This window comes from Brienomyrus brachyistius, chromosome 7, assembly GCF_023856365.1.
Source record: "Brienomyrus brachyistius isolate T26 chromosome 7, BBRACH_0.4, whole genome shotgun sequence".
NCBI classification, from domain to species: Eukaryota; Metazoa; Chordata; class Actinopteri; order Osteoglossiformes; family Mormyridae; genus Brienomyrus; species Brienomyrus brachyistius.
The window spans coordinates 27,277,247-27,290,816 of record NC_064539.1 but is presented as its reverse complement, the minus strand read 5'-3'; the positions used below and the strand labels follow the sequence as shown (position 1 = coordinate 27,290,816).

The following is a 13,570-nucleotide window of genomic DNA, read 5'->3' as shown; positions in this document are numbered from 1 at the left end:
CTTCACATGAAAATAACAGGCCCTGTGAAACAGAAAAAATACGTTCAAATGCAGAATATAGGTTTAGTAATGGAAGTCCTTCAGAATGTGAACACAAGAGAAAAGACGTTGATTGCATAATACTTGAGCAAAATATGAGCAAGAATGTTCACAACATGTCGGTGTTCTCTAATGCAGAATGTTTGGATTTGAGGACCTGTTGTGCCCCATCCCAAAATAGTCTGGCGTTTTACTCAACAAATGGTTCTGGCTGTTTAACACAGCATCTTTACAGTCAGAATCCTTATCAAAGTCATCATGTGGAGGCATCTTGCAGTTCAGAAAATCTCGATGCTTTTAGATACGGGTCTCCTTTGTCTGCTGTGTTTTTCACACCTCAGCATTGTCTTCAAGAAGGTTCAGGATATGGCTCACCTCTTCTGTGTAGTCCCTACAATGAAAATCAAGAATTAAATCCTGTTACTGATTATGAACAGCAATGGAACCAGGAACGTATCCAGTGGCAGATGCTTAAAGAGTATGATAGTTCAGATACTCTTGCTAGCAAAGCTTACTGTATTTCTCAAGACAATATGAAATATATTCAGACATCAGATAAGGCATCAATGGGAAAATATTCTCAGAGCTGTATTACTGCAGAACCTAATCACTACTTTACCCACACAAAAGTAAGGGAAGACGCAAGAAATGACCAAGATCAGGGTTGGTGCTACCAATCAGAAAATAGTATTTCATCTCAAAATGACAATAATAACTCAATGAATAGCTTTGGCAATATTGAAGACCTATATTACTTGAGATGGGACAAGATTGGGTATTACTATTCTGATTTTGAGACTGCACTTAACTTAAGCACAAAAAATACAAATGCCATGCTTGTTGATATGATTAGCAACTGGAATTCCTTCAGTGATCGTACTTACAACTTAAATGGTGTCTCATGTCACCAGAGTGAGTTTGAAAGGTGGCAGGCTGGGAATCCTGAGCTAACAGGAGGCTCTTTACATTTCAGCAGATGTCAAGAAGTAAGCAAATTCTTATTTAATGGTAACTTCCAAGATACCACAGACTACGTAATTGATTTGAGTTCTTCTGGTGGTTATGAAGATATCGATGATGATGTACATCTTGATGAGTCAGAATGGTACCAGCAATGGCTCAGCTTATTAGAGCAGGGGATGTGGGGGCTGCTTGAAGATGGTAATTATGGATATTTTGTATTTAAGGATGAGACATACATTTATGCTTTACTGACTGATGTTTCTGGCCAGTATGTATATATATTTACTCCTGAAGATGAATATTTGGAATGTGGACAGTTACCTGAACCGCCCAGTGCGTGTTTGCAGAATGAAATGGTTATAGTTTGTGGTTTCAAAATTCCACTTTACAATGAGGTTGAGCCTTTGTGGTTACCTAGGCAAAATCAAGGAGATGCTCTGCTAAGTAATGCTCCTCTTGAGCTTTCTGAAGTCTTCAACCAAGGGAATCAAATTATGAAGCCGAATCTGGAACAGTTCTCCAGTTTATTTGACGATTGTCTTTTTGCACAGAAAGAGGAGCCTCTGGACTTCACTATGTATAGAATAAATAAAGTCAGAATGGACACTAGCCCACAATATGAGCAAGAACACACTTTACAGAATCCATATTTTGAAGCTTCTGATCCGGCAGAGCAGGATATGATTCCTTACTGGAATAGTGAAATGGAAAAGGAGCTCCTTTCTCAAAAGGTATATGTTTCACACTCATCAATGCCAATCTCTGAATCCTCTTCACATGGCATTTGTAATTATAGCTTCCCTTCTCGACAAAGGTATTGTTCAAATGAGATAGAAGTAAGACATATTGATGATGTATCAGAAGATGAATGGAGGAGAAAAATGCCTCCTGTGAAGGAGAGACAAAGTAAGCCAGCGAAGAGAATTTTTTCCTTTGTCTCAGATTATAAAGATCAAATTGATACATCTTCAGAATCAGAATTGAGAAAAAGTGCTACTCCCTTCATGTCAACTACAATGGCAAGTCCATCTAGCACTTCCACAAAGCTTGTTAGACCTTGTGAAGATGTTGCACACTTTGAGAAATCTGAACAGGTTCGGGAGGTTACATCTGAGGATCAGCAGGCAAAAAATGTTTTGTCATCTGACTGGCAGTGTTTTAAGGCAGAGATTAGCAAAGATACAGAACAATCATCATTAAAACCAGCTTCAAAAAGTGCTACAGTTTTACCTTCTTCCACCACAACCAGATTAATGACTTTGGTTACTGATGGTTCAGTAAAGGATGAGTCAACAATGCCCTCTGTGCTATCTAAGCAACCTAAGTTGACACGACAATGTGCACGGTTTTCCACTGCAAATTTGCAAACAACTGTCAAGTCCAGCCAGGCGGTTCTGCTACGGAGCGAACAAGACACTCATCAGAAAAGCCCGGATAATAGTTTCTGCAAGCATGATGCTTCTATAAAACTCACCCCAAAGTCAAATGTATCACAGGAAAGATCTTCAGCGAAACCCCAGGTCGGTTTCATAAGTTTTTTAAAATCAGCAGTAGGGATGGAAGAGCCCAAACAAAATCCTCCAAACTCTTCAGAAACCACAGAAAAGTCTGCTGAGAGTGCAGAATTTAATAAGGAGAGCACAGGTTTTCCAAACATTTCTGGATCTATTGGGAATATGTTCAATGCAGGGCATCCACCATGTCAGCAGCGACCTTCGCAAACATCACAGTCACGGCTAATGAGAACTGCAGAACAACAACAGGAAGGATTCATTGGAAAAAGCGGTACAAATAAAAACCTAGAGTGTGCTCAAGAAGAAGCCCTACAAAATTTACGACATAAAGGACTTCACCAGCAGACTTTATACAAGTTTGGGGACGATGCTGTTGAGGGCATTGCTACACACCAACGTAATCAAACTCAGGAACCAGGAAAGAGGTCTGAGGTATTTCCACCAGATTCCAATGTTAGTTCTATTTTAAGTCAGCCAAAGACAATTAGACAGGTTACACCAGAGCCTTATCCTAAGCAGTCTGGGGGTTTGTTTGGATTGTCTATGAGTAATATGCTTTCTGGGTCTGCACCTAATAAAGATGAACCTCAAGGTAAAAGGTCATCATCAATGTTTGGCGTATCTGACTCTCAGCAGAATCAGACAGAGGCTAGATCTCTTCTTAGTGGATTTTTTCCTGCAGTGTCTTCAAATAGTGGTTCTACAAGTAAAGGCATATTTTCATTGTTTGCTGGACCTGCTTCACAACCTGCCCCAACTTCATCCACACCTGACACATCTTTGTCAGGTTCTGCTGCACCTAAATACCCACCAGGCAGGGGTATATTTTCAATGTTTTCTGGACCAAGTACCCAGCAGGCTTCACCTCAAACTGGATCAATTCCTGAAGCAACTTCTCTTGGAACCGGAGACTTGACAGTGTTTTCAGAACATGTTACTCAATCTGTCTCCACACAGGATGCATTAGCTCCTAAATCTATTCCATCAGAAACAGTTGTATGCAAAGAAAAATCCATAAATGAAAACATGTTACTAGATGCCAGCACATTCAGCACCCAGCCTTCTGTAAGCCAGAAAGAGTTCATCAGAGAAGAGGCCTCCCTAAAAGATGCTTTTCTGGATGAGACACCCCATCTAACTTCACTATCCACATTTCAAGAATCAAGTGTTCAACCACCTGCTTCCCAGACTGGGTCACATTTTGCTGGAATTCTTCCTGGATCAACTCTGCCTAAGGATATACCTGGCAAAGGGTTACTTTCCATGTTCAGTGGACCCATGTCACAGGATATTCATAACCAAAACAACTCTACAGCTAAAGACACACAAGGCAAAGGACTTTTTTCTTTATTCAATAGACCTAGTGTACAAGCTTCTGCCCAAAGTGGATTACTTCTGCAAAATATTCTCCCAAGAGCTTCTGAGACCAAGGAGCCAGTGGGAAAGAGTTTGTTTTCTATGTTTACTGGCCCTGATTCTAGTCAGGCAGAAAGATTATCTAAACCGCCTGAACCAGAAGGACCTTTTAGACTTCCTTCATTCTTCTCTCTTCTTGGTGCCCCAGAAGACAAAAAGCCTAAAACTGGCAATGTCCTTAACAGGCCTGTTATTAATGAAAAGAAACAGGATGCAAGTGATCAGCTCCAGGAGGAACTGGACACACAAAACAATAGCCTGCAAAGTGGCACAGTCTCCAGTGCATCCGATGTGTGCTCATTTGCTACTGCTAAGATAGAAGCAGAACAGGGGGGTGAAGTGGTTGCTTTGTCACAAGCTCCATTTCAACATGACAATTTGTCTCCGCTTAGGAAGCCATGTTCTGATGTTTCCAGTGACAAAGTTGAAATCGATGAAGGAACAGCTTTAAGCACTGAAGCTGACATTTTTGCTTCATCCGAAAATGGATGTTCCACGGTAATTGACCAACATATCGTGGAAGAGACAAAGCCATCAGAAAAACAAAAACCTTATGAGTCAGATAATTTATCTGGCTACGTGTCCAAGGTTTTCTCAGCAGCAATGGCTCCATCTATTCCTACAAGTAGTTTCTTCTCACCTCCACAGTCTTCATTTTTTAAATCTTCCATTCCTACCAAATCTCAGTGTCAGCAGAAAAGTTCCTTCTTTAATCTACCAAGTACCAGTCCAGTGGAATCATTGAAAAATGATCTACTTGGCATTTTCAGAACAGCTGAACCACCTAAACCTTCGGAAGCTGCACATCTGACCACATCTGGCCCTTCTGTACAAAATGTGAAATATATATTTGAGGTTCTAGATGCATCTTCAGCCGAGGAAAAAGAATTTTTTGTTGCATCTAGTACTACAGATTCAAGCATATCCGAAGTAGACAATCAGGAAAAATATTGTGTGAAACCAGCTGTTAAAGTTTCAACAGAAATGAAACATGAACTATTATCTGTTAAGGATTCTGGAAAGTCCATTGATAATTGTGATCCATTAACTGTAGATAAAAATATATCACTTGCAGGAACTGCACCTGAAGGTTGTCCTTCTACTGAAGTCCCTGAAATGGAGAAAGCTAGTTGTCATGAAAGGCAATCTGTACACGATGAACCAGTTGTCATTATAGAGGATTCAGTGGGAGAGGGGATGGAAGTTCAATCAGTTGAGAAAAGCCAGAAGCTTCCTCTAGCAGACACACAGAGGACAAACACAGATCCACCACCTGAAAAGTCCATGTTTGATATGTCCAACTTATCTGCAAAATTTGGCTTCCTGTCTGGCAGCAATGATTCTGGGAAATCTATTGGTTCTTTCTTTTCATCTCCACCTTCTATTCCCAAAGGCCTGCCTCAGATGCCGCAGGTCGAAGTTGGTGGCCTTCTTTCTGGGCTCAGGGCTTTTTCTGCTGGGCTTTTTCAGGAAGAAAAACCTGAGGGATTTTCAGTTGGCTTAAAAAGATTTGGTTTCTCAGGACAGAAAGAGACACCTGCCCCTTCTAAGCCACAGTCTGTCTCCGTCATCACGACTCAACCCAACGCACAAGATGAGAAACTCGCTGTAGCAGACACCCTAAGCAAAACTGATTCTAATGACCACATTATGGAGGTACGGCAACCTGCCAGTGATAGAAGTATGAGTATTAATCTGCGTGATGCAACCCAAGAAGAAGCTAAAACCTTAGACAATATTGAAATCCCTAAGCAAAGTCCTACAGATGGTGCAAACATCCCGCAGACACTCATTTCCTCACCTGTGCTAGAAGAGCTTTTGTCTGACAACATAAATGAGGTGGAGATTGATCTCATACCCTCCACAGAACTCAAATCAGGAGTCTTTCAAGATACCCACTTGAAGATGGATCACTTGAGTATAAAAAGGCTAGTACTTGCATAATAAATGGTCATCAAAGCACCATTTATGATGCACTCATGTTAACTTTTAGAAGTTATCCTTTTTGAAAGAGTGCAACCCTAACCCCATAGATGTTGTCCTTGTCTGTCTGTGTGTTTGTGTTTCTTCACTATTATTTATTGTGTGGCTTATTTACTGTAATTATCTGTCTGTATTTTTTTCATATTTGCGACTGAGTATAAATTACTGTTTCAGTCATTTACAAATGACATTGTTCAGACATAAATATTCTGTAATATTTGAATGCTATTAGCCTTTTTCGCTTCAAGTGGCTTATAATAAACACATGTACCCAAAATAAGTCCTTTAAAATATTTGAGCCCAAACAGTATATATAAAGAATTACTAACATAAAATATGCTTTCATCTAAAGGAGACAAACACTTCAAATTATTTGTCACATAAATAGGACATGTGGAATCTCTGTATAAGTCAGTTAAGCACAATTAAGCAGATACAGGTAATCTGCGTTGTAATAGAACCAGTGGGTTATAAGTTATGGTCTTTGATGGGATCCCACATTCACTGAGGTGTCCAGCTCTGCATTTTGTACATTATCAACGTAGGCTTTTCTCTTGTCTCTGCAAAAGTAATCAACCAACCAGCTATATAAATTTTAAATGCCCTTTTAAATTAACAAATGATAGTCCTCTATGCACTAGATCTTTATTAAGACATAATACAATTGCTGTTATACTAGCAATGCATTTCAATTACTATATACATTATACATTATAATTAGTAGATTTTAATTGTACTGAAGCTCAGTTTGTGGAATAAAAGGTTGTGGGTAGCAATCTGGGAGACTGCTGTTATTGATACTACCTTAGAGGATGCCATCTTGCTAAATTTGCTGTCTGGTTCTTTGATGTGTTCCAGTGTCTTGCCTTCTGACATGGTGTATGGAGTAGGTGTTGTTGTGTTACAGTGTGTCAGTCCTGGCGCTGCCCATGATCTTGCCCTCAGATGTGCCATGTCTCCCTGTCACAAAAGCCCTATGGAGAGCAGCCACGCTGGCTCCTCAGGAGATCTCAGCCAGGCCAGTTCCCAGCTCAGCGAGATGGGTCAGGACAGCGTGCCGCTTTCGGAAGCCGAGGAGCGCCGGGAACTGGACTCTCGTCACTGCTACCACAGCACAGCTAGCTACCGGCCTGCCAACGGCCACACTGCCTGGGAGGACACGGAGGAGATCAGGAGCAGGGAAAGCGAGAATGGCATTCTGCCAAAAGCCAGAGCTTCCCCAGAGCAGATGCCAACAACCTTTGAGAAGAAGCCTGAGGATCCAGTTGCAAGGTGTGGAGATCTGGGTTAGAAATCAAAGTTCCTTGATTAAAATCTCTAAACTTGTGTTCTGAACATATATTTGACATCTCAGGTTTTAAAAACAGAGAAACTCACCTCATGAGTCATGAGTGCCCATTTCCGTTCTACACTATAACTTATTTTTTCTCTGATTCAGTTTTCTGGCCGGTGAGCCCCTACCGTTTTCTCCATCAAGATTACGCTGGCTGAGGGCCATCAACAAAGTCCGTCTTCAGCTTCAGGAGGTAAGGGTCATCACTTCATCTTCATCTTTTTTTTTTTTTCTTCTTTCCTTTCTGGGTTGGTTGAGATTCATGTAAATTCTGCCTGAGCTTCTAGAGCTTAATTCATAAACCGGGATCCATAACACTAAGAAAAGCACTGATTGAATTGTACCAATTATTCAGATTGTTTCGAACCTGGCTGTCTTGCTTACTGGATTTGAAAAAAAAATATAGTGTTTGATTAAATTTAGCATTTATTTGATTTATTCGTTCTTGGAAAAATGCTGTTGCGTGTTTATGTTCCTCTGTTTTTAACATGAGGAGCATGTATATATACCAAGAAGATGTGGCCATCGATAAAGATCTGCATTACTGAGATAATGACCCAATAATTATTGTCAGGAGACTTGGTCAAGGAATCTCCGTAACGGCAAGGCTTGTCGGATGCTTGCAGTCAGCTGTACTGAGTACCTACTGTGAGTGGTCTGAAGAGAGAACAACCTGATCCACCAGCAGTGTGTTGGGTGGCCGGGACTCGATGATGCGGGGTGTGAACGAAGGCTGTCCTATCTGGTAAAAACTAATAGAAGGAAGGTTCCATTTGAATTGCATTTTTGGAAAATGGTGGCACTCAATAGTGAAGGGTTCCTGGAAGACTCCTGTGTAGTTTAACGCAAATCTTTAGCTGTTAATTTGTGTGTACTTCTCTGTACACGATTCTTCTGACATCTTTGGCTGTTGTCTGCAGAACGCTTGATTGTATGGTGATCATGTTATTGGCTTTAACATTCCCAGGTGATCCATCCAGTAATTCTAGAAATGTTATTAATATGAGGGGTGTGGGAGGCGTAAGGATTAGATCGGGGGGAGGGGTGACAGGGCTGTCCGGGGAATACATTGTTGGCTTTCCAACAGCATCTTTTCCAGATCTGTTTTTGCTATTCCAGCTTTACTTACCCCTTCAACATTTGCCTAACTCCAGTTGCACTTCCAAGTTAGAGAACAAGACATGAATGTACATTACTTTCATTTGGCTGACTACAGCTTTTCATCTGGTTTTTCTGTTCTAGTTCTGTGTAATTTTGATGTCTTAATTGTTTAAGTGACCTAACTGAATGGAAAATGGGCAAACATCCAATGTGAAAGTGTTAATTGTTTAATATTTAAGGTGACCATGGTTGGCAGTGCTGGTGCTAATTTCATAGTTTTTTCCTCTTTTTCCCGTAAATTGCTCTTTGCCCGTAGCTGTTTGTGGCCTGATGTGTCTGCAAGAATGCTATGATACCTGCTGATCCATCTTACCCTTGGGTGGTAGTAGACTTTGATGTTAGTCATAAGCTTGTAGAAATGATTTGTGTATTTTGCATGTGTTTGGCTGTTGGAAGTTCCTGGGGGCATCTGGTTTCTCATGGTACATTGGGGGTAATATCCTGGTATCTCACAGAAGTATAAATTCCTCACAACACCAAACAGCAGCAGCAAAGTATAAAAAGTCATTCAGAAGTTTAAACTGACCAGCCATTTTGAAGTGTCCGTGTTTTCTTGTATGGCATTTTCATGTTTAGATCTTCATTGTTTCTAAAGCGTCATACATACCCATACATGCCATTAATGCATTCCAGGTGTAAGATAAGATGAGAAGAAGCTGGCTGAGCAGCTGAAGGCACTTGGTTATTATGGGAATTTTAGGTATCATATAGCAACATCCCTCACTAACAATTTTTCGTCCCAGAAACGTTTACTGAATGTTACAATTAAGGTATGGAAACATTCAAAGTGTCCAGTTTTCCTAATGTTCCCAGAACCTTATTGTACTACTACAACAGCAGCTACTACTACAACTAAGGCTAATAATATAAAAGCTAATGAAGGGCATGGTAGCGCAGAGGGTAACACTATCACTTTACACCTCAAAGGTCGTGGGTTAAGGGCCGGTCAGCATGTTCACAGTATACTCCAATAACACTTTTATAAAGTAATATTTTATTATAAAACAATACTTTTCAACATTAATTGCATTAAAAAGATGCTGAAGTAATAATGTTATTGTCCTGACATTGACAGAACCTTTGGTAACTTGGGAATTAACAATACAATAGGAACGTTCTCTGCCGGATTTGAGAGGACCTTCACATGACATTGGCTAAAGTTCTGGGAACATTTCCTGTTAGATGGGTTATAGCAGAACTTGTTGAAAGCTGTCTGTTTCAAGCTAACATTTACTTAAATGCCATTTTGTCGTAAAGACTATATAAACGTTTAAGCATATTCTTAGGTATTTCTTGAGGTTGCGTGATATTAAATGTTCTAAACTACCCTTTAATGAAATGATTTTTGAACATATGAATGTTAATATTATTTTTCATACATTTATCCTTGAACTTTAGTAATACAGTAACATTTAGTAACATGACGTCATGACAAAGGACAATGAGAAGTAATTGAAATTAAACCAATTCACAGGTCTTCAGTCAGAAAAGTATTTAAAGTAACAGGAGGGGAAGTGGGTTTTCTGGTGCAGGAAAATAGAGCAGAACCCATGGAGAAGAAAGGTGGCATAACCTGAAGCTTCATAAGGAATGACATCCCTCCTCCTTTGCACTTCCTATTGCATAATATTCATGTATTATTAGATCAGGTCAGCAAGCATATTGTGGAGCTATGTCAGATTACCTTTAAACTCAATTAAGCCAATTCAGTGGTCATGCACTGATCATGTTGACTAAAGGGCACTTAATATTTCTTAATTAACATGGAAGTAAATTGTAGCTTGTTGCTATTCTGCCCTTATGTCCTGTGTGCCTTGCATAATTTTTGAAAACAGCAAAAAAAAGGTTCAGCAGACTTAGTCGCTTAAAAATTCAAAAAACACGGAACAGGAAAGAGCATCGTTTAATTATTTCTTGTCATGCTAAGAGCAGCTCGTGGGGTTTATGGTTTTAAGTTGACCTTTAGTTTGGCTGCCTTACTAGAGACTCCACCATCAACTGTTGAGACCGCTGAGGTCAGGGGGTCACTTTTGGAGCCTCAAGGCGCAAACCGAATGCTTCAGAAGTTTTTATCCACAACCGATAAGACTTAACAACAGTACATAAATTGGGCAGGCAACACTACACACACACACACACACACACACACACACACACTATGGTACACACAGAACACCTAAACAAAGGAGACCCCCCCCCCTCCAAATTCTCCATACTAAACTGGGAGGCACATTTATTTATTTATTATCATACTTAAAACATTTGTTTTCTAAATATGCAGGATTATGCGTTTTGTGCTGACACACAAGTCAGTATTTCTTTCAAAGAGCAGCATGTTCTTAATGGGTCAGATGCTGAGCACTTTATCAGTGATTTCACACGCTGTGAGGATTGCTGATCGGACGGCCCTCTTGCGAACCCTTTCAGCCATTCTGGATGTTTTTTTTTCTTCCTGGCAGGCTTCCGCCATACTTGGGGGTGTAATAATACTGCTGTTTGTAATGCTGCCTGCCATCGCAGGGAGTGAGATTAGAGGGAGCCTCTGACAGCGTAATAGCAGCCTGCCCTTGGGTGTTTGTAGCCCCTCTCATAACCACACATTTCTCTCCATCGCTGTGTACTGCCCCCCCACCCCGTAAATGCGGTCGTGCCACTTGTTGCCATTTGGAATATTTAAGTACTTGCATTGTCTTTTCCTAAAAATGTTACCTCCAACACAACATTAGGTTTCTCTTTGTGCTTCAGAATTTACGTTTTATTCGTGAATCTCTCCATTTACTTTCCGTAAGTGAAGAAAGAGTTCATTGCAGCTGTTCTTCCTTCTTCCTCCTTCCAAGAAGTGCCTAATTAATATCAATCAATGTTGTCTGATGACACACACACACATAGACAAAACCATGTTGCATCAAGGTGTCTTTTAACAGAATTTGAATGCTTATTGAATGTGGATCATTTTAAATCGCATCAGCTGAAAATACATTTTAACCTATAATGTCTGCAGTTCCTATGTTTTTGCAAATTGCAAAGAAAGAATAAAAAATATTAGGGCTGCATCATTATTGCGATGTGTGCATAGAGAATACGAATAACTGTAGGATTCCTGTAATGTTTAGTGGTGAACTGGAGTGAAAGGGAGATGGAGATCTATAAGGAGAAAGGATGACATATGGCCTTGGAGAGCAGATTACATGGTAGGAGCACAGGTCAGGATCAATAATGTCAGAGTGCTATTGGACAGGCAATGTGGACATAAGGTTTGCAGCAATTGGGTGCACGGAAAATGACAGGGGGTCCTGATCAGGGTAGATTCACTCATTGAGTCTCCGATGTTTAATTCACGATTGCTCCCAAGTCAGAGGTTGATCATGTGATCAGTGTGGGAAGATGAACACAAGTTTAGAAATGAATTTGGATAAGCGAAGAACTTGTTTCTTTACGTTTTGTGCTTTTATAGACACTTCTGGAAGTAGAGTTGTAGGGATTTTTTTTCTTTCTGTCAGTCGGTTTTATTTGAGCCCTTTGCAAAAACTCATCTCACCTGGTTTTTAAGAAGCTCTATTCAGCTGCTTCATATGTAACAGTAATGTGGCGAAAGACAATACGATGCAGTTCAATATGATACACAAACAGCGTGGAGAGGTGAAATAAAGCTAAATATAAAATTATTGGTCCAAAATTATTGGTCACATTTCTAAATAATAAAGGTGTAGGGCCTCTACTAATAATTCTACATTAATAAATCCGATTTTACTCATGCAAAGATGCTGGAATGATGCATCTTAAGTTCATCTGAAATTGTATCCGGTGCATAGTTTTTTGTATGGGGGCAGTCACATTTTGAACTTTTATGCCATTGCAGTGATGCAAATCGGTGACTCTTGCCATCCATAATTTCATGGCCTTTCATGACAGGAATAACTTAACAATAAATGTAATATAAAGCTGCTGCCCTCTGCTGACCTTGATGGAAAATAAAGGAAGGTGCTTTGTGAAATATTAGATAAGCTTATCAGAAGGAACCTCAATGCAAACATACACTGCACAGGTTTTCACTGATAACTCTTTAGCTTTAAATCATGCGTTAGTGCTATGGCCATGCATGTGGTGATGTGAAACAGGCTCTCTCCTCGGATTCTGCATGAGAACATGCGTCCTGACACAAGCAAATCTCTAGATCTATTTTCAGAAGGTGTTTGTGTGAATGTGTCATGGGAAGGACTGGGCCGCGGTTCATAATTACAGCACTTATCACAGCGGTGTGAGCGTCCCTCATGGAGAGTGCACTGCCACTTCCACTCAGGATAGCCAGCTAAATGTGTTCTGTTAGACTCTCTTCAGTTCTCTGATTCAAAGATTAGGGCTCTTGTAATAAAGTAATATAAAGTCATTTTAATTCTGGAGTTTGAGACTGACGTGACAGTTGGAAATGTCTGTATTGTTAAAGGAACGTAAAGAATGACTATAAGTCAAGTTAGCTTATCCAGACTTGGTGGTCTTAGATCTCTAATTCACTAGTTGTGGAGAACCAGGTTAGGTATCTAGGCAGTGGATGTTTCAGATTTTATGTATGTCAGCAGAACATGATGAAATCTTTGTGATTTCTGTCTTTGTGTAGTTGTGTGTATTTCTTCACCTGGTTGAGTAATTGTGGCTTGTGTATGTGTGTGTGTGTGTGTGTGTGTGTGTTTGGGTGGGTGCGGTCAGATATACATTACATTGTTGGGACCAAATGTCCCCACGGTGTGATACAAACCTGTTATTTTGACTTTGTGGGGACTGCAAACAAAAACCTAAAATTTTGTTTGGTTACTTACGGTTAAGGTTAGGGCTGGATGGGAGTTAAGGTTGCCATTGTTGGGATTAGGGTTTTGCCTATAGAAGTGAATGGACAGTCCCCATAAAGATATGAGTACAGGTCTGTGTGTGTGTGTGTGTGTGTGTGTTTGCTGGTTTTAGTAGTGAGCAGAAAGGGGAGGGAAGAGAGAGTCAGGGGGGAGAGAGTCAGGGGGGAGAGAGTCAGCGTGTGATTGAGTGAGAGCCAGCTTCACTACTGCTTTGTGCAACAAGCTGTACCCTGTGAACCCCCAGCCAGAGGACAGGGTGCATGCGTGGTGGGCAGAGCAGGGGACAGCTGGAGGGAGGGATGGAGGCACGCGTGTGC

At 40.5% G+C, this 13,570-nt stretch overlaps 1 protein-coding gene across 4 annotated transcripts in view; it reads left to right on the top strand.

Annotated features, from left to right (window-relative positions):
* The window catches only part of LOC125745985 (protein unc-13 homolog B-like), a 103,246-nt gene that overhangs the window by 42,540 nt on the left and 47,136 nt on the right, over positions 1-13,570 (top strand). For all 4 annotated transcript variants that reach the window (XM_049019394.1, XM_049019393.1, XM_049019392.1 and 1 more), the window contains 2 exons: positions 6,888-7,187; positions 7,354-7,441. In XM_049019394.1, the coding sequence (XP_048875351.1) occupies positions 6,888-7,187; positions 7,354-7,441 (388 nt within the window). The remainder of the gene's footprint in view (positions 1-6,887; positions 7,188-7,353; positions 7,442-13,570) is intronic.